The sequence below is a fragment of the Lycium ferocissimum genome, chromosome 12 (assembly GCF_029784015.1).
Source record: "Lycium ferocissimum isolate CSIRO_LF1 chromosome 12, AGI_CSIRO_Lferr_CH_V1, whole genome shotgun sequence".
NCBI classification, from domain to species: domain Eukaryota; kingdom Viridiplantae; phylum Streptophyta; class Magnoliopsida; order Solanales; family Solanaceae; genus Lycium; species Lycium ferocissimum.
In genome coordinates, this window is record NC_081353.1 from 22,731,127 (window position 1) to 22,749,686 (window position 18,560).

The 18,560-nt window shown below is 33.8% G+C and overlaps 1 protein-coding gene across 2 annotated transcripts; it reads left to right on the forward strand.

Annotated features, from left to right (window-relative positions):
- The first annotated feature begins 5,975 nt into the window (after positions 1 to 5,975).
- Positions 5,976 to 18,304, forward strand: LOC132040233 (cadmium/zinc-transporting ATPase HMA3-like). 2 transcript variants are annotated; one of them, XM_059430862.1, is made up of 11 exons: positions 5,976 to 6,394; positions 8,575 to 8,832; positions 11,688 to 11,785; positions 12,958 to 13,213; positions 13,300 to 13,437; positions 13,779 to 14,106; positions 14,538 to 14,740; positions 14,839 to 15,041; positions 15,624 to 16,758; positions 16,839 to 17,171; positions 17,406 to 18,304. In XM_059430862.1, the coding sequence occupies exons 1-11, from the start codon at positions 6,187 to 6,189 to the stop codon at positions 18,107 to 18,109; spliced, it is 3,864 nt and encodes a 1,287-aa protein (XP_059286845.1). In that variant the 5' UTR covers positions 5,976 to 6,186; the 3' UTR covers positions 18,110 to 18,304. The 2 variants fall into 2 exon arrangements, with proteins under 2 accessions (XP_059286845.1, XP_059286846.1); XM_059430863.1 differs by having other exon boundaries at positions 5,977 to 6,394; positions 16,854 to 17,171.
- Positions 18,305 to 18,560: the final 256 nt, after the last annotated feature.

An 18,560-nucleotide genomic window follows, 5' to 3' on the forward strand; every position in this document is an offset into this window, starting at 1 on the left:
AAAATACTAAGTCATGCTAAAATAAGTACGGCTAATAAGTATTAATTACATGACAAATAAAAAAAACACAAGTCATGTATTTTCACTCTATAAATCAATTATGCAAAACTAAAGAATAGATAACCAACATTACTATCATTCCTAGTGGTAAATTGAATTTTTTTTGTTAACATTAGTGTTGAGTTGTTTTGGTTTGGACTTTATTTGAGTTACTAACATCCATAGGATATAAAACTTATTGACATTCAAAATTTTAAGTTCAAGCTTGAATAATATGATAATAGATAAAAAAAACTACGGAAAAATTTAAGAAATATTTATAAATTACATTACAAATAAATATTTTTATGTATAAAATATTTTAAAAATTGAATACATGTAATGTCGGGTTGGTTTGGTTCGGTTTGACTTTTTTTAGTTAAAACCAAACCAAACCAATTATGGTCGGGTTTTATTTTCAACACCAAACCAAGTCAAACCAAACCACTAGTCGGGTTTTTTTCTCGATTTGACTCGGTTTGGTGCGGTTTGTCGGTTTACTTTGTACACCCCTACCTAAAACTAGTTATTCAACTTTGAAATCTCTATTTCAATTTGATACTAAAATACTACAAACTAAAATTAATAATAAGAGAAGGATATTAACACACACACATATATATATATATATATATAGTGCTAACAACTGTTGACGGTGTTTTAGCTAAAGATTAGACTCAGGAACTGTAATTATAAAAAAAAAGAAAAAAAAGATAACATATAGCCAAATTCTGAATTTTAGTAATATTGCACGATTTTATGCACTCCATCAACTGAACTCATTTCTTTGATCCTCCAGTATCTCATCACCTCTAAAATCATAGAATTTCACCATTACTATCACAAAGTCCTTTTTGAAATCACAACTAAATTCAGATCTGAAACTTTAATAGTTTTATAGTGGTTTTGGTCGGAATTCGTTGAAAACACCTACATTAAAATATATACTAATTTTGAAGAAGAATGGAGGTAATTTGAATCGGATTAATTTTTTTTTTTTTTTAAAAGACCTAAAATGCATCACCACGACATGTGTTTATCATGTACATCAGTGTGCATCACACATATTTTTGTGAATATACATAGATACGCAGAAGCTAAATAGATATACAGGGTGCTATACATGGCGGTGTACTTTGATATGCATAATGATATACACAGATAGATATATAGAGGGATGCATGCTTGTAGTCTTCTTCAATATCGATTTTTCAATATGATAATCATCTCAATTAATCTGCCTCAAATCATCTCCAAATACCTCTAACATTGATATTCAAATTTCTTAAGATGTTCCAAGGAAAACCTAATTTTGCCCAACCGAACTAAATCCCAGTTACGTAGATAAAAAAAGGCAAACTTACTCAAATGACTACCTTATTGTAGCTTTCTACCATTTGTAGCTACCCTTTTAAATATTACCATTTGTAGCTACATTTTGGCAAAATAGTGTATGTTTTCGCGTGTATTTGTTGCCAACAAATACATGAGAACAAGCTAAAAAAAAACATGATCCTTAATTTTAGCCTTTAACGGTGGAGCTATTAATATATATTTTTTTGATGTATTTTAGTGATTTTTTTTTATTTTTATGTATTTCAGTGATTTTTTTTTTTTTGCCATAATGTATTTTCGTGTCTTTTTTTTTTTAATGTATTTCAGTGACTTTTTTTGATGTATTTCAAATACATTGTGTATATACCAACTACTATGAAGCCAAATATATTCAAATTTTCGTGTATTTGAATGGATTTCAACATATACATTCAGATACAAGACCAAAAAATTCAAATACATGACAAATACATTCAAAAAAACAATGTGTTTGGCTATTAACAAAATACACTAAAAAATGCACTCAAAAAATACAAAGACAAATACATTAAAAAACAGTGTATTTGTGAGATGTAGATTTTTGAATGTATTTGTATTTGGCTTTTAACAAATACACATGGCCAGATATGAGACACTACCACCACCAAAAAATCCTAATCTCTCCAACACCACCAAAATCCTAATCTGAGACACCACCACCAAAAACCCAAATCTGAGACACCACCACCACCAAAAAACCCTAATCTTTCCACTAATCTTTCCATCACCAACAAAACCCTAATCTCTCCACCTCTACATCATCTTCTCCGTCGCCATCTCAAAATCAGTCCATCACCGCCGCCACCAACAATGCACTCGGCCAGATCTGCATCATCGCCTCACCGGATAGAGTGAAAAGAGAGAGAGAGGGGTGAGCACAGAGGGAGACGGAGAAGAGAGAGAGAGGGGCGGCGGAGAGAGAGAGGGGTGAGCACAGAGGGAGAGGGAGAAGAGAGAGGGGGGCGGTGCGGCCATGGTGGTGGTGGTTGAGAGAAGGGGAGAGAGATTTTTTAGGGTTTTGAGAAATGAAAAATCTGAAATGGGTAGTGATTGGGAAAAAAGAAAGATATATGTGTTTGGGTATGTATTTTTTTATATAGCTACCATTTGTAATTTAGAAAAGTTAATTAGCTACTAAATATAATTAAATAAAAGGGTAGTTAATATTAATAATTATGTCTTAAAAGAAGCTACAATGAGTAAAAATTCCTAAAAAGAATTCGAATGAAGCTTCAATAGAGCCTTTAATGACCAAGTCCTTTTTTAAAAAATAAATAAATAAATAAATAAATTGTTCCCAAATTATAAAGGACTCTCTCTTGGAAAGATATTTATGTAGCTAGTGCATATCACAAATGCAGAAAACTCATTTAACTTTTTTGTCAGATTTTGTTTTTTTTCCATTTTTCAACCACTTAAAAAATGTTTTACTTTTCCCTTACTATTTTCCCTTTTGCCTCCCGAAATAGTGCTTTTGTTTAACCATCTCAATTAGGGTTGTCTCTGTATCTCTCTCCCCTTAACCAGTGAAGAAAATGTATTCTGATCAAGATGACCTCCACAACCCTTGCACCATAACCTGGTGGGACAATCCCTTCCCAATTTTCCAGATTTCCAATATTTCCAAGATTTAGACTCTAACGATCGCAATAAATGGGGGTTCAAAAAGTGGTGAAGACAATGAAGTGTAGATGTTGTGCAGGATCTTCCCCTCCTTTTTCTTACTTTTAGGAATAGTATAATTCCCCCTTAATTGATCAGTTCTGAGATGCATTATACGAGTGCGAAATCGGTAACGCCAAGAACATGAAATCCATTAGCAGCAACAATTATTGTCCTTCTATATCTAAATTTGAGGGACCATTTTACGGCCTCTGCAAAGAAATTGACTGCTTTTTTCCCGCCTTCTTTGATTTTTGGAAATTAGGAAGACGGCTTGAAAAGTGATAAAAAAAAAATCTTTATTTTAGTAAATAATGGGGATTATTGTTGCTGGTGTTATAACATTGCCCCTATTGTCACTTTACAATTGAATTGATTCTTTGCGTAGTGTCTTCAATTGTTGCTTTGCTCCAAGGTCAAGTTCTTCTTCTGGGACATCGCCAGGTAACATATATTAATTGTTCATTGCTTACTTACTACTAAATTAATATTATTCAAATTTGTTTACTGTTTTTTTAGCTATTCTTTAGACTTTGATTTCTTTTGCAATTACCCCCACAAATTATTTATTCTTTCTTTTACTTCAAGACTTTGTGTCGTTCTCTTTACTGGTCTATTAGATTAAATCTTTGTTGATGTATGGAGTTTACTTGATATGATACCAACGGGCACCACTCCTTCAAGGCCATTCACTCGTAGCCAAGCCAAGGAACTCCAAGACTTGCAAGTGATGTTTATGAAGAGAGGGGCATTGGAGGCGCTTGAAGAACACTTATCAAGAGTGTATAACATGTGGATGATTGCTTGGGAGGATGTCGAAGATGAAGGCATAAGAAGGGAAGCCATAAAAAGTGGCTATTTATCTCTTTCAACTTTGCTCTATACATGATTTTGTTCTCAATTTTGTGTTTGTTTCCACACTGTGTTTTCATAACTCATCCTGTATGAGTTTTTTCAATTCAATGTACCAATCTAATTTCTCTATTAAACTAATGTTTGAGCAATTCAAACATTTTGATTATGTATCTAAGTAAAATGAAGTCACTTGAACGTTTTTCTTTATTAATTATTGTTTGATCTTTATTTCGGTTGAATATTTGAGTTATTAAAATTTGTGTTTTTTTTTTTTTGGCCAAGAATTTAGACTAAAATTTGTAAACTATAATTATCAAAAGTATATTTCTTTGCATTTTTTATCAAAGTGTAATTTTAATGATTCAATATGGTGGTTCTACATTGTGACAACCTAAAACTTAATTAGATGGTTTATATATCTCTCTTCATTTCTTCATTCTTCACGTGCATTTTATATTATCATGAGCTTTTAATAGAGTAGCATTTGAATTGTAAATAATAGATATTAACCAAAAATTGCACAAACATCTTGAATAAAATCCTTTTAGAAGCATAAATTTGAGCTTCTATTCCAATTATAAACAAACAAACAAACAAAAATCCTAAGTTTTAACCACTGAAAGTAATCAATTTGTGAGGACTGGTTGATCCGTGAAGAAGTCATTTTTCAGGCTGTGGTGTGAGATTGTTAAAATGATGAAAGTTGTGGTTGATTCTGAATCAACAAACCAAACACGTGACACAATTGAAGCAATGAAGAAGAAGAAGAAGAAGAAAATAATGATTGAAGTATAAGATATATGAAAAATAGGAGGAACCTGCAACTCCTACTAAAGTAAAGGCTGAGCATTGTCAAGGCATATTAGCCAAGGTGAAAGAAACGCCAGCAATCACAACAGAAGCATCGAAAGTTTTGACATGACGATTAATGATAAATAAATCATTTTTTGGCGGGGAACTTTCTGCATATGGAAAAAAAATTCTTATAATTTTTAGATGAACCTACATGTATAATACCTCAAGTTTAAGCTTTTATTTGAGAGAGAATAGATGAAAATTTGATGTGTAAAAGTACTTTCACTTCACCTATTTGTATTTATTGTAATAGTTCATGATAAAATCATGAGGAAATATTTGGTGAGTGGAGAATTATTTTATTTTAAATGGCATTATTTATTTAGTTTTTTTCCCAACCGCACGAAGCGCGAGTAAATTTACTAGTTTATTTATTAATCCTACACAAGACAATAAAAAAGAATAAGCAAGCGACAATCGTGCTACTTCTTTGGCGGTTATTATGGTGACCAAAACAACTAGAACCATTTATTTGCATTTAGTTTCTTCGATGCTTTATGTTTTTGTGGTTGAACACATCCAGAAAACAACAATGTCTTTGTCGTTATGCTGTGATTTTTCGTTCAAAACGGATGCAAACAATTAGCTCCAAGCAATTCGAAGTATAGGTTCAACTCAATAACTCCATCCTTTAACAATGCTAGATTCTTAGAAATCCAGCCCCAACAATTATCAAACACATAAAAATAGATAGGTTGGTTTAATATTCATACGTATTAGGTTGGTTTAATATTCATACGTACCAATAAATAAGTATCACCTATTTAATTAAAGCCACACACATGTGATTTCATAATTCCGTTAAAATGAAGGACATTTTTAACTGTATAGGACAATTGGGGTTTCATCGGGAGAAGGAGAGACATTTTTAATCCAAAAATAAGGTTAAGGACAATTTGTATAGACGGAAGGCGAGCAAATCTAAGTCATTTTCAGGGGTATTTTTAACTCTTTTCCATTAATATTTTTTATATATTTCTTAAATCATTTTACATTAGTGATAATGCAAAAAAGACATATAAAAAAGTGCAAACTCAAAGTTGGAAAAACGAAAAAAAAGACAAAAGGTAAAGTCAGTCAGTCCATATACCTATTTCTTTTAAACTTTTCTTTCTTCTTCCTCCCTCTCCACCTTCCCGGAGGGGGGGGGGGGGGGAGGAGAGGCGTGCAACTCTTATTTAAACCCTCAAACCTTATTGCCTTCTCTCATTCTCTGCATGTTTTTATGAGAGACACTCATAAACTCTTTTCAACATACAAAAAAGAAATACCAAACTTTACCAGAATTAGTCTTTTTTTTTTTCATTTGTTTTTTTTTTTCCTTCTCCCCCTTCTCAAAATACTCTTTAGAGAAGGGGAAATATAGAAGCATATTGACAACTTTGAAAGAGAAATAAAAAAATGACAGAAAGTGAGAAAGCTAATGATCAAACAAAGAAGCTAAGCAAGAGTTATTTTGATGTTCTTGGAATTTGTTGTACATCTGAAGTGGTTCTTGTTGAAAAAATCCTGAAGAATTTAGAAGGGGTTAAGGAAGTTTCAGTCATTGTCGCAACCAAAACTGTCATTGTTATTCATGATTCTCTCCTCATTTCTCAGCACCAAATTGGTAAAAGCCATAGTTTTCTCTGTTTTAATTTCCTCTTGACTTTTTATATAGCGAGTACCGATGCTTGGATTTTAACATCCTATATACATGATATGTTTAAACCACAAAATTCAAAGAATATTTTGATATGTTATACTCATCTTTAATTTTAGTCTATATACATGATATGCTATTTTCTTTCAAACTATTACAAAAGAAATACAAACTTTTTATATTTAAAAATAATTTAATTTTATATTTAATTATTGTAGTGAATGATATAACTTTTTAGACACACAAAAGTCATAACATAAATAGTATCATAGGCTTCAAAAGCTCTTTTTCTTGCTTAAATTTCGTATCTAATCGTACATGAAACCGAAAGAGTACTATTCTTCATCTTTACTTCAGTACTGACTTTATCTATTTTTAATCAAATTAACTATTAGATGAAGTCATTTTTCTTTGAAGAAATCACCAAAAAAAGCAAAAAAGAGAGATAAAAGGAAACAGAAACGGTTTTCATTTATTTATGTGATGTTTGCTTGTACTAGAATACGGTATAAGTATTAATTTGGCAAAATCTCTAAAGTGGTTATTTTTGGAGTATTATATTAGATTGAGTAACTAAGACTTTTTTTTTCTAATCATAAGGTCATCCATCTAAGACGTCAAAAAAACATGATATTATTTTTCCTAAAATATGGTCAAAAGGCCCAAGAAAATGTATAAATTCTCTTTCGAAACGCTACCATATCAAAGACGGCCGAGTTAACCATACGCAATTATTTTGTGTCCCATTTTATAGGCATAATTTTCGTTTTAATTCATTGCAAAAAAAGTCAAATGTTTTTTGTATTTAGAAATAATTTGATCTTAAATTTCTTATAGTGTATTAGCATTCATTAGATGATTTAAGGCCACATAAATACTTATAACTTGTTTTAAATCATGAGTTAATTTCGAAAGTCTTACTTTCTTAAATTTCGTGGCAGTCACACCCTAACATGGAGGGAGTAATACTTAAAATTGGTTATTGTGGGAGGACAAAACAAGTTTAAGTTTTTAGAAAAAAAAAATGGAAGAAGTCGGGTTGAACAAATTCAAGATTGAACGGTCTACTTGTTATGTAACTATAAAAAAATAGTGAGTGATGATTTGATTTGTCCCCAAAAATTACATAATTGTGATATGAAAGTTAAGTTTCTAGTTGTTAATAATTTGGTGATGGAGGCTTGTGTTGAACAATCAAAGAAAATATTTTGACTTAGGTCGCCTTGCAGCTTCTTTGTGTTGGAAGAGTATTCGTAGGAACAGACAAAATGACTCAAATTAAATTTCATTGTTTGTTTTTTCTCCCTTCTTTATTAATTACTTGTACTACTTTATTTTCTCCACTTTTTCTTAAGGCATTTTCTTGGGTGTGAAGAATTAAGCAGAAAACAAATTTCTACCAATTCAACGACTTGAACTTTTCTTTTTCACTCTTGGGATTTTCCTTTTTATTTTTTGATCGAAATTAAATTCAACCTAAATAATAAAATAGGGTACCAAAACTTATATTTCAGTGGTACGAGTTGGAGCTTTTAAAAAAAAAAATTCTATATGTGTTTGATTTTCGTTACTCTTTCCTTCTCCCTTCTCCTAAAGTATGTAATTTGAAAAATAAAATAAATAAAGAATAGATGCACTTATCTCTTCAACGTTTTGCCCATGTATATCAGAGGTGAAACCTTTGAACCAACATGAAAAATATACCCGAATGAGTCATCAGTCATTTTTATTTTTGAATTTAAGTGATGTTCACTAATATAATGTAAGGATACACACACACGCATTAAGGTAAATTAACATAAATAATCGCCTATCCGAAAAAATAGTCGGTGATGATTAATATACACATAATATGTGTGTATTATGTATATTGACTAGAGATGTAAATATTTTTGAGCGGCCAAATGTGTAACTACCCCATCTTGTTAAATGACCTACAACAAAAGGTAATCCTTAGTGGTAAGTTTGGTTGGGAAATTAGAGTAATAACCTGTTATAATCAGTTAAATTACATCGATAATGTGGTATTCTTTACGTTGATGTTTGTATTTATTCCGTAATCTATGTATATTTTCCATTACATGAGTCGATATATCTTTATCCTTTTTTTTTTTTTAGTAATTATTGTATATTTTGTGTGGATGTAGTTAAAGCATTGAATCAAGCAAGACTAGAAGCAAGTATAAGAGTAAATGGAGAGAAAAACTACCAAAAGAAATGGCCAAGTCCATTTGCAATTGGTAGTGGAATTTTGCTTGCTCTTTCATTTTTGAAGTACTTTTATCCACTTCTTCAATGGTTAGCACTTGGTGCTGTTGCTGTTGGAATTCCCCCTATTCTTTTTAGGGGTGTAGCTGCCGTTCGCAACCTCACACTTGACATCAACATTCTTGTTTTAATCGCAGGTATTTTGCTTTTTTCCCGCCTTTATTTAACTTTTTAGAAAGCAAAAAACACACTTTATTGTGAAAATAGTTGAATTTGATATGGTCATAGAATTAATACGAAGCAGAGCCTTGGAGAAACAATAAGTTGTCTGCAGTAGTGTACTCATAAGTCGTAGGTTCCGGTGGTATCGGCCCGTTGATGATTGCATCGAGTCTGACTCTTTTTTGAGCCCGACCTTTTCCAAACCCTGCATGAACACGGAATGCTTCATGAGTCGGTTATCCTTTTTTATATAATTAATACATGGTCCTACTCTAGCTTTGTGATTGAGATTTGTCTCTTGCTTTAATTTATTAGTTTGGATACTTCTTTTATGTGGTGCTTGAATCTTGATTCTTGATTATGCTTTGTGATTCATTGTTTCATAAAAAGCATGCACCAGGGCATTCAAATATTGTATATTTAATAATGCACCTTTAACTAACCCACAAGATTGGAGTGGGAGGGATGATTCTTGGGTGTTAAATGCTAATACGTATTGGACCACCTTAGTGACTTTCAATAATGAAAGCATGAAAATATATTATGGGATTTATGATTGATATACTTTTTGTGTTAAAATATTGTCTAGTGATCTAGTACTACGGAAAAATAATCTTTTCTATTCCTATGGGAATAAAATAGTTCAGATTTCAAGATGGATTTAGTGATTTATCAAATACGATAATAGTATTACATATATTATTGACACAAATTAAACAGTTGAATCATACTCAACGAGTCTTTAATCTAATCCTATAACACTACTAGAAATACGCATTTTCCCAACAATTGTTCCTATGGAAATCTCCTAAGAAATTTGGGATTAATTATATTTTGCCTATTTTGGACTAATGGTAAGCTAATGCAACCTTTAATTTCCCGTTTCATCCAAATTTGCAACATGCTATATTTATAGAGCCGGTGAAAAAAAGAAAAAGAAAATCTCCTTCAAATGAGGCCGCTTGACCAAAATTATTACAACTTCTAGTCAAATATACAATTATGTATAAAATATGTATTTTATATGTATATTATATATTGCATATAAAAATATATATTTACCAATTATTATTTTGACGTGCAGCTATATACGGTAAAAATCCCTAAAATGAATGCAAAAAAGCAACAAATAAAAAGGTAAGATTAGATGTGATTGAGGAAAAAAAAAATAGGAATTTCAATCCCACACAAGATTGTCTAGTAAGGAAAACAACAAAATTGCTTGTGTAACTCTTGCAATATAATCCACAAATGGTTTCCAAGGTGTTAAGCACCAAAAAAGGAGCCCACGTACGTAGTGTGTAAATATGTAACCCTTCTCCTTTTTCCTCAAATAATTGCAAAGAATTTGACTTTAATTAGCTCCAACAGTTTCTTGCCCTTTTCTAGAATGTGACTTGACGGTTATCATATTTCTCTGTCACACTCTTTCCGTTTCATTTTACATGTTTTAATTTAATTATATACAAAATTTTAAAATATAACGAAAATATTTCAAATTTTATAATGCCAAATTAAATGTGTATATGACCTACCAAAAGTATTTTTATTTTTTTAAGTTTTATAATCTTTACCTTGGCAGTTGGCATGTCATTCATATAAGGAGTGGCCATTAAGAATAAAATTAGAACATTGAAATTACCCAAATTGAAAACATACTAAATATAAAACGAAACATTCTTTTTTAAACAAAATTAAAAAAAACATAGGACACATAAATTTAAAAGGGAGGAACTAGAAAGTGTTAAGTTGGGATACCTAATCCAGGCAAGGTTAAAGAATTAAAGAAGTTCTACATCAACGTTACTACCATCATTTTTGTAAATTAAAATTATGTGAGCTGCTAAATTTTACAAGATATATTTTGCTTTAAATTTAAGTTATACACACTGATAGTGTAAAATTTTTAGGCTACCAGCATATAGTTTAGCTCGTGATAGCATTTTAGCCCCTTCTTTTGAGTTTTTTTTTTTTTTTTTTTTTTAAGCGGAACTTTGCTAGAAAATGAGACCTGAACTTTCTTTAAGACCCATTCTCCATGTTGTATAAGGTCCTTCATTTTTCTAATGAGGTAAAAGTAACAGAAAATAAAAGGAAATTTTGTTCATAACTCCAATTTTCAGTCTCTATAGGAGGAAAAACAAAAAATAGAAGAGCTAACTTGCAGTTATATGGGTCCACCTGATATAGCTCAAATAGTGCAGTTACTACTAAATATGTATGAAAAATTAGAAATTGTGAAAAGCAAAAAGTGACTTTTCCTTAGGTACTTTAAACCTTTATCTTTTTGAAAAGTAGCAAGATATGATTCCTTGCAGAAGAAAACGTTACTAAAACTCTTAATTTCTATCTTTTGTGATGTATGATATATCCTTTTGAAAAATTGCTAAGAATCTTGTTACTTTACCATCTTTAGATTGACAACTAGGGGTGATCACAGAAAATCGAAAGATCGAACTAAACTATAAACCGAATCAAACTGGAAAAAAAAATCAACACTTTTTTTTGTTAGGTTTGATCTTGTTCTTTAATTTAAAAAATCGATAATATTTGGTTTGATTTGATTTTGGTTTAAAGCAAAAAATAATTGAAATGTCGAACCAAACCGACTATATAACTGGGAAAGTTATAATTACACATATAATTGAATACCCAAAAATCTAAAAAAGGAAATGGAAAAAAGAGTGACTGAAAGGGAAAAAAAAATAAAGTGAAGGTAAAAAATATTAATTTTACTAGAATATAGTGCTAATTTTACAAGGGTCTTAATGTTAAAAATCAAGAAATGGTTTGTAATTCTGATTTTTATAACTTGTTTTGTCATGTGCAGTTGCTGGATCAATTGTTTTACATGATTATTGGGAAGCTGGTACTATTGTCTTCTTGTTCGCCATTGCAGAATGGTTAGAGTCAAGGGCAAGTCACAAGGTCTGTGAATCCTTGTCCTTGTTGAATTTCCTTCCACCAAAAATTGTAATGTGTAGATGTATCTAAATTCTAGTGGTATAATTTCCTAGGATGACAGTAATGCTATGTTTTTTATTTGTTGGAATTCCTAAAGTAGGAACACCTAACTTGGTAATTGGCACAGCCTAAGCACATGGTGCATATTGTGAGCTTTAGCCAAACAAACCTCACAAAATTTATCTCTTGGATTAGTCATATTGAGCTTAAAAGTGCACGTACCATGTAATCTTTACATTTTTCTATGTTTCCAATAGAGGATATGTCTAAGGTGTCATATATATTCCCTTATTACGCAAGCTTGTGAGCCTAAAAGCCTACTAGTCATTCTTTGTGACCCGCCATCATTAGGTCGCCCAATGTCATGGCCGTTACATACACCCCCTTTAGTAAATGAGCGTTCTTGCTGAGGTTTGCCTAACCATCATATTTGCATTTTGCACGAGTTTCTGATACCATATTTGTCACAATCAAAGCACATCGTACATGTTATCCAATTTGGCCCAAACAGTTTTGTCCCTTGGGGAATGCTTTGTGCCCGAAAGTGCATCTGCCATGTAAAGATGTCTTCTGTGTTATATATAGCACTTCGTTTCTCTCCCTTTGCGATGTCCGATTTGCCTAAGCTGTCATATGTAACCCATCTTCAAAAGCTTGCTAGGCTTAAACCCTATCAGTTATTCTTCTTGACCCGCCCTCATCAGCTGTCCTTAGAAGGCTTTACAATAGACTATAAAACAGTTTCTGGTTGGCTTCTGTTCTTTTTCTCAATGACATTATACTCTGGAAATAACCAAAATGCAGCTCCCGTGTGGATCATCAGTGTACTATATTTCATTCCGAAAATAATTTACTTCGCAGCTATGTTTGAATCAAACAGAGATTAGGTATATTATCTAGGAATTTAGTCCCTTGGGACATAAGAAGCATAGCATAAGCTTATGTGGTCTTACTTTTTAGCGATGCTATTTATTAGGTGAAACATACTAAGTACTATATAGTAACAATGCTAAAGGAATGGAGATGTCCAATGAATGTTTTGTGTGTGCTAAGCTAAGTTTGTTTCTTTATTTCATTAACTGATATTCTAAATGGATAAAGCATTCTGACAAAATTAAACCTTCATGGTTATGTAGGCTACTGCTGTTATGTCATCACTGGTCAATATAGTCCCTCCAACAGCGGTTTTAGCTGAAAGTGGAGAAGTTGTAAATGTTGATCAAGTCAAGTTGAATAGCATTCTTGCTGTGAAAGCTGGTGAAACTATAACAATTGATGGAATTGTAGTGGAAGGCAACTGTGATGTGGACGAGAAGACTTTGACAGGCGAGTCATTTCCAGTTTCTAAGCAAAAAGATTCGACGGTCTGGGCAGGCACGACAAATCTAAATGGTAAGATAGTATTCCTTCATACTTTATTTATTAAGTTCTGAAACTTTAAGTATTTTCTTGTTAATGGAATTTGTTCGTCTCTTCAGGTTATATCAGTGTTAAGACTACAGCTCTGGCTGAAGATTGTGTGGTAGCTAGGATGGCAAAGCTTGTAGAAGATGCTCAGAACAAGAAATCAAAAACTCAAAGATACATTGACAAATGTGCTAAATATTACACACCAGGTTAGTGAATCTAAAATAGTGCCACATCGAGTCATAAAGTGAATGTACCATGCGAACTCGTGTAAATCACCGTATGTACCATGTGAACTCGTGTTCTACCTTGTAAATCACTTCATTGTCCTTTCCCTTTCCGATATGGGATTTTCCATTGTCTAAGTTATCATATGAACCCCTTCTTCGGAAGCTTGCCAGAAGTAACAGTCATTTTCTTTGACCCACCCTCATTAGCCTACCTTCCGTCATGGTCATGGCACTGCTATATTGTTTCACTTAAACTATTTATTTCCAATTCTTTTCCCACTCCGTGTACAAGTCTGATTTCAACTTGTGATGCATTGCAGCAATTGTGGCTATATCTATTTGTTTGGCAGTAGTTCCTACTGCATTAAGGGTGCACGACCGAAACAAATGGTATCGCTTGGCTTTGGTTGCTTTGGTGAGTGCGTGTCCGTGTGCACTTGTGCTATCTACACCAGTTGCCATGTGTTGTGCACTTTCAAAAGCAGCGACTTCAGGTCTTCTGTTTAAAGGAGCAGAGTACCTTGAGACTCTTGCTAAAATCAAAATCATGGCTTTTGACAAAACTGGGACAATAACGAGAGGAGAGTTTGCGGTGACTGAGTTCAAGTCTCTTAGTGATGGTCTTAGCCTCAATACACTGCTTTACTGGTAAAGGTTACTACTCATACATTTTATTTTATGTTGCCAATGAAAATTCAAAATCCTAACTGATTATCGTCGCAACACATTGATAGTGATATGACAAAATCTCTTTGTAGCATATATATGTCCACAATAGATGAAACTGCGAGTGCCAAATTTACATATTCAAAGGTGTTAAATGGCTCTTACATAGTTATGTACAAAATGTTGGTTCCTAATATTGAGGATATTAGATGGAGTACTTATACATTGAGGACTCATAAAAGTATTCTGGTCAAATGAATTTCAGAAACATATTCAATTGATAATCTAAAATTCTTCAAATATTTTTGATGATGAAAAAAAAGTACACACAGGTAGCTGAAGAGAAGCATTTTTGTTTTTGTGGTCAAAACGTCTTCGGCACATACACTTAATTCTCTGGTGAATGTTTTCAGGGTATCAAGCATTGAGAGCAAGTCAGGTCATCCGATGGCAGCTGCTCTGGTTGATTATGCACAATCAAATTCTGTTGAGCCTAAGCCTGATAGAGTGGAGCAGTTTCAAAACTTTCCTGGTGAAGGGATATGTGGAAGAATTGACGGAATGGAAATCTACATTGGGAATAGGAAAATTTCTTCAAGAGCTGGATGTACTGCAGGTAAAAGACTGAATTTATGAATATGTAATTTCGCTAGTTGATTTTGCGGATATCCGTGACCTGTTTAGCACTAATGTGGTGGATGTTTGAAATATCAGTGCCAGAAATAGAGGGTGAAAGTTTACGAGGAAAGTCTGTTGGATACATATTTTTGGGCTCATCTCCAGCTGGAATTTTCAGTCTTTCTGATGTTTGTCGAACTGGCGTAAAAGATGCAATGAGAGAACTGAAGCAGATGGGTATCAAAACTGTGATGCTTACAGGTGATAGTTATGCAGCTGCCAACCATGTGCATGATCAGGTATATTCAAAATTCTGCAATTCGCTGAAATGATTACTGCACGCTTTAGCCTTAGTCTTCAGAATTTTCAGTGATTTCTTATTTCTTTACTCTTCAATCCTTAACATAGGTTTAAAATTTCATCTAAACTTAGCAAACTTATTACCCCAGTATGCGCTTCATCTTTACAGGATCAGCGTGGGGAATAATTTACTAATGATAAAGTGCTGAGTATTTGAACCCTATATGATGATTAAAGGTTCAAATGGGTAAACAAAGTTATCATAACACTAATGTAAGAAATGCTTCACAATTCTCCAAAGTTTTGATGATTTTGTGAATCACAATGGTAGAAGTATGGATAAACCAGTTATCATCACAACTAATGTAAGAAATGTCTCGCCATTGTCCAGAGTTTGGATGATTTTCTGACTTAAAATATTAGAAGTCTTGACCCATGAAAGCTACATCAGACGTACAACATGACATGGTTGACATTTAGCATAGAGAGTCCAGATTTGCATGATATAAGCCGAACCTGAATTCCGAGCATCTAAAATTTCTATTTTTATGAAAATGAGGTAAATGGAAACATTTTTGCAGTTAGGTGGAGCTTTGGATGAATTTGAAGCAGAACTCCTACCAGAGGACAAGGCGACGATCATTAAGGGCTTTCAGAAGGAAGCTCCAACTGCAATGATAGGCGATGGCCTTAATGATGCTCCTGCATTAGCAACAGCTGACGTTGGTATCTCAATGGGCATCTCTGGGTCAGAACTTGCGAAAGAAACTGGACATGTTATACTAATGACAAATGACATAGGAAGGATACCGAAAGCTGCACGTCTTGCCAGAAGAGTTCGAAGGAAAATAATTGAGAATATGGTTATATCAATCGGTACAAAGGGTGCCATAGTTGCATTGGCAATAGCAGGTTATCCATTGGTTTGGGCTGCTGTCCTCGCAGATGCTGGGACATGCTTGCTAGTGATTTTGAACAGCATGCTACTTCTACGAGGAACTACACGTACACATGGGAAAAAAGGTTGTAAATCTTCACATTCTCAACACCACAAAAACAAAGCTTCTTGTTGCAAGTCGGAAAATGCTCCTCAACTATGTTGCTCTGATATTGAGTCACAAAAGAAATGTACCAGGCAATCATGCTCGTCCGAGGGGTGTCAACCTGTCCCCTCTGGATCAAAGTCATGTGGAAGTAATCAGTGCTCAGACTCCATTGAAAATAATAGTCATCATTCTCACCCACATCCTCAATGCTGCTCATCCAAGAAATCAGCTACAGTATGCCAATCTGCAGGTTCAGAATTGAAGTCATGTGGAAATAACAATTGCTTAGACTCCATTCACAAGCGTAGTTGTCATTCTTTGACGATATGTTCTTCAGAGATGTCTGCTCCACGATGTCATTCTGCCACTTCAAGCTCCAAATCATGTGGAAGTACTAAGTGCTCCGACTTCAGTGACAAAAATAGTTGTCAATCTCACAAAATTCCTCAAACGTGCTCTACCAAGAATATCCATCATTCACATCCCGATCATCAAACATGCGCGTCCAAGATGCGTGCTCCACAAAGCCCATCTGCAACTTCAAGCTCCAAGACATGTGGAAATACAAAGTGCTCAGACACCACTAGCAGGAATTCTTGTCATTCGCATGCTAACTCTGAACCATGCTTTTCAAAGATGTCTGGTCCAGCATGCCAAAATGCTAATTCAGGTACCTACAGAGTTCTTCTTCTTATTCCTTTCCCCCCCTTTAAACCAAACAATAGGATCAAATTATTATTTGTTGATTAGGTTTGAGATTTTCAGGTTTGAGGTCATGCGGAAGTAATAAGTGTCAAGACGCTGCAAACAAGCACGGTGTTCATTCACTTACTAATCCACTCTACGAGGAAAAGCTTTTGGAGCAAGAAAACTTGGATTTAGTCCAAAAAAATATGGAATCAAATCATGATCATAGTCATGGCTGCTTTGAAGAGGAACACGATCATCATCCAAATTTAGAAAAGGCATATGACAGTTGTGCATTACAAGAATGCTGTTATATAACCGATGTATCAGAAAGTGGAATTCAGGAAACTGCTCACTGTGATAGCACCCGTCAAACATGCCAAACTGCAATTTCAGGTAGGCGCTACCTTCACTCCTACAATAAATTGTTTGATTAAACCAGAAAGGCAGATAGAATATGCATTCAGATGTCTAGCGTCTCAAAAAATAAGAATGACGGATAATATGCTGCCTCTTCTTTATATGGCAGATAAAGCAGCTAACTAGTTTGAGATTGAGGTGTAGTTGATTGATATATGTCGTGACTATAAATGAAACTTACTAGTTGTTAATTAAATTTGAGAATTTCAGACTCAATGACCTGCGGAAATAATAAGAGCCTGGACTCACTAAACATCCATGGCTGTCATTCACATGCTCATACACCCCACAAGGAGCATGACTTGGAGGAAGAAAACTTGAATGTAGTTGGAGAAGATTTGAATCCACATCATGCTGTTGGTCATGGCTGTTTGGACAAGGAACACGATCACTCACATCCAGAGAAGGCATATGACAGTTGTGCAACAGAAGAGTGTTTCTTTTCAGTTCAAGACCATGGCATTTACGACGTATCAGAAAGTGGAATCCAAGAAACTGCTCATTCTGACAGCAAAAAACAGCACATTGCCAACCCTGACAGCTGCAAGCATACACCACAAGATCAGGTAAATCACTGTGGATTTCACTCTAGAACTACCCCTACTGATGAAGAACTAGCCAAGCTTGTCAGAAGATGTTGCAAGTACAACCCATGCCACGACGTTGTCCGCTCTGGCTGCAAGAAGCATGCTGCCGAATGTGGTCCAACCGTCCGATCAACCATCAATATCTTACGGGACAACCATCATCATCATCATCATCATGTAGATTGCAGTGGTCGTAAGGTTTGTGCGCCATTGGAGAAGAGACACGTTGGGGGATGCTGTGAGAGCTTCAGAAAAGAAAGTTGCCCCAAGAACAATCACCTTGGACCAAGGTTTGGAGGAGGTTTATCAGAAATTGTCATAGAGTAGATGCAATCTGAAGTGTAAATATGTTTGCAACTTTTCTACCTATTTTATCTTCAAGAAGCTGAGCTCCTATTTTGTATCAGCATAGCTATTACAATGGCTTGTATATTAGTCCTAAAAACGCTTGTGTACTTACTGAATTCTCACAAAGTTGGGAACATCAATGTCATTTGCATAAAAAAATCAGTTCATGTTGAAGGCCAACTATACTTATTTATGCACAGTTAAATCCGTCAATCCTATACGACTAGTTAAGAGGCATAGAGAACTTTGGACGGAAAGTATGGGAGTGGACATTGCGCTAATGCTAGTTAATTGAAAAAGAAATCAATATTCAAGATTCAAGATTAGGTAAGTGTTAGGTGTAATAAGGTACATGAGTAAAAAACTAAGGCTAGCATTTATCTCAGTCAGACTAAAAGGTCCCAAAATTTTGTGCTTATAACCATTGATG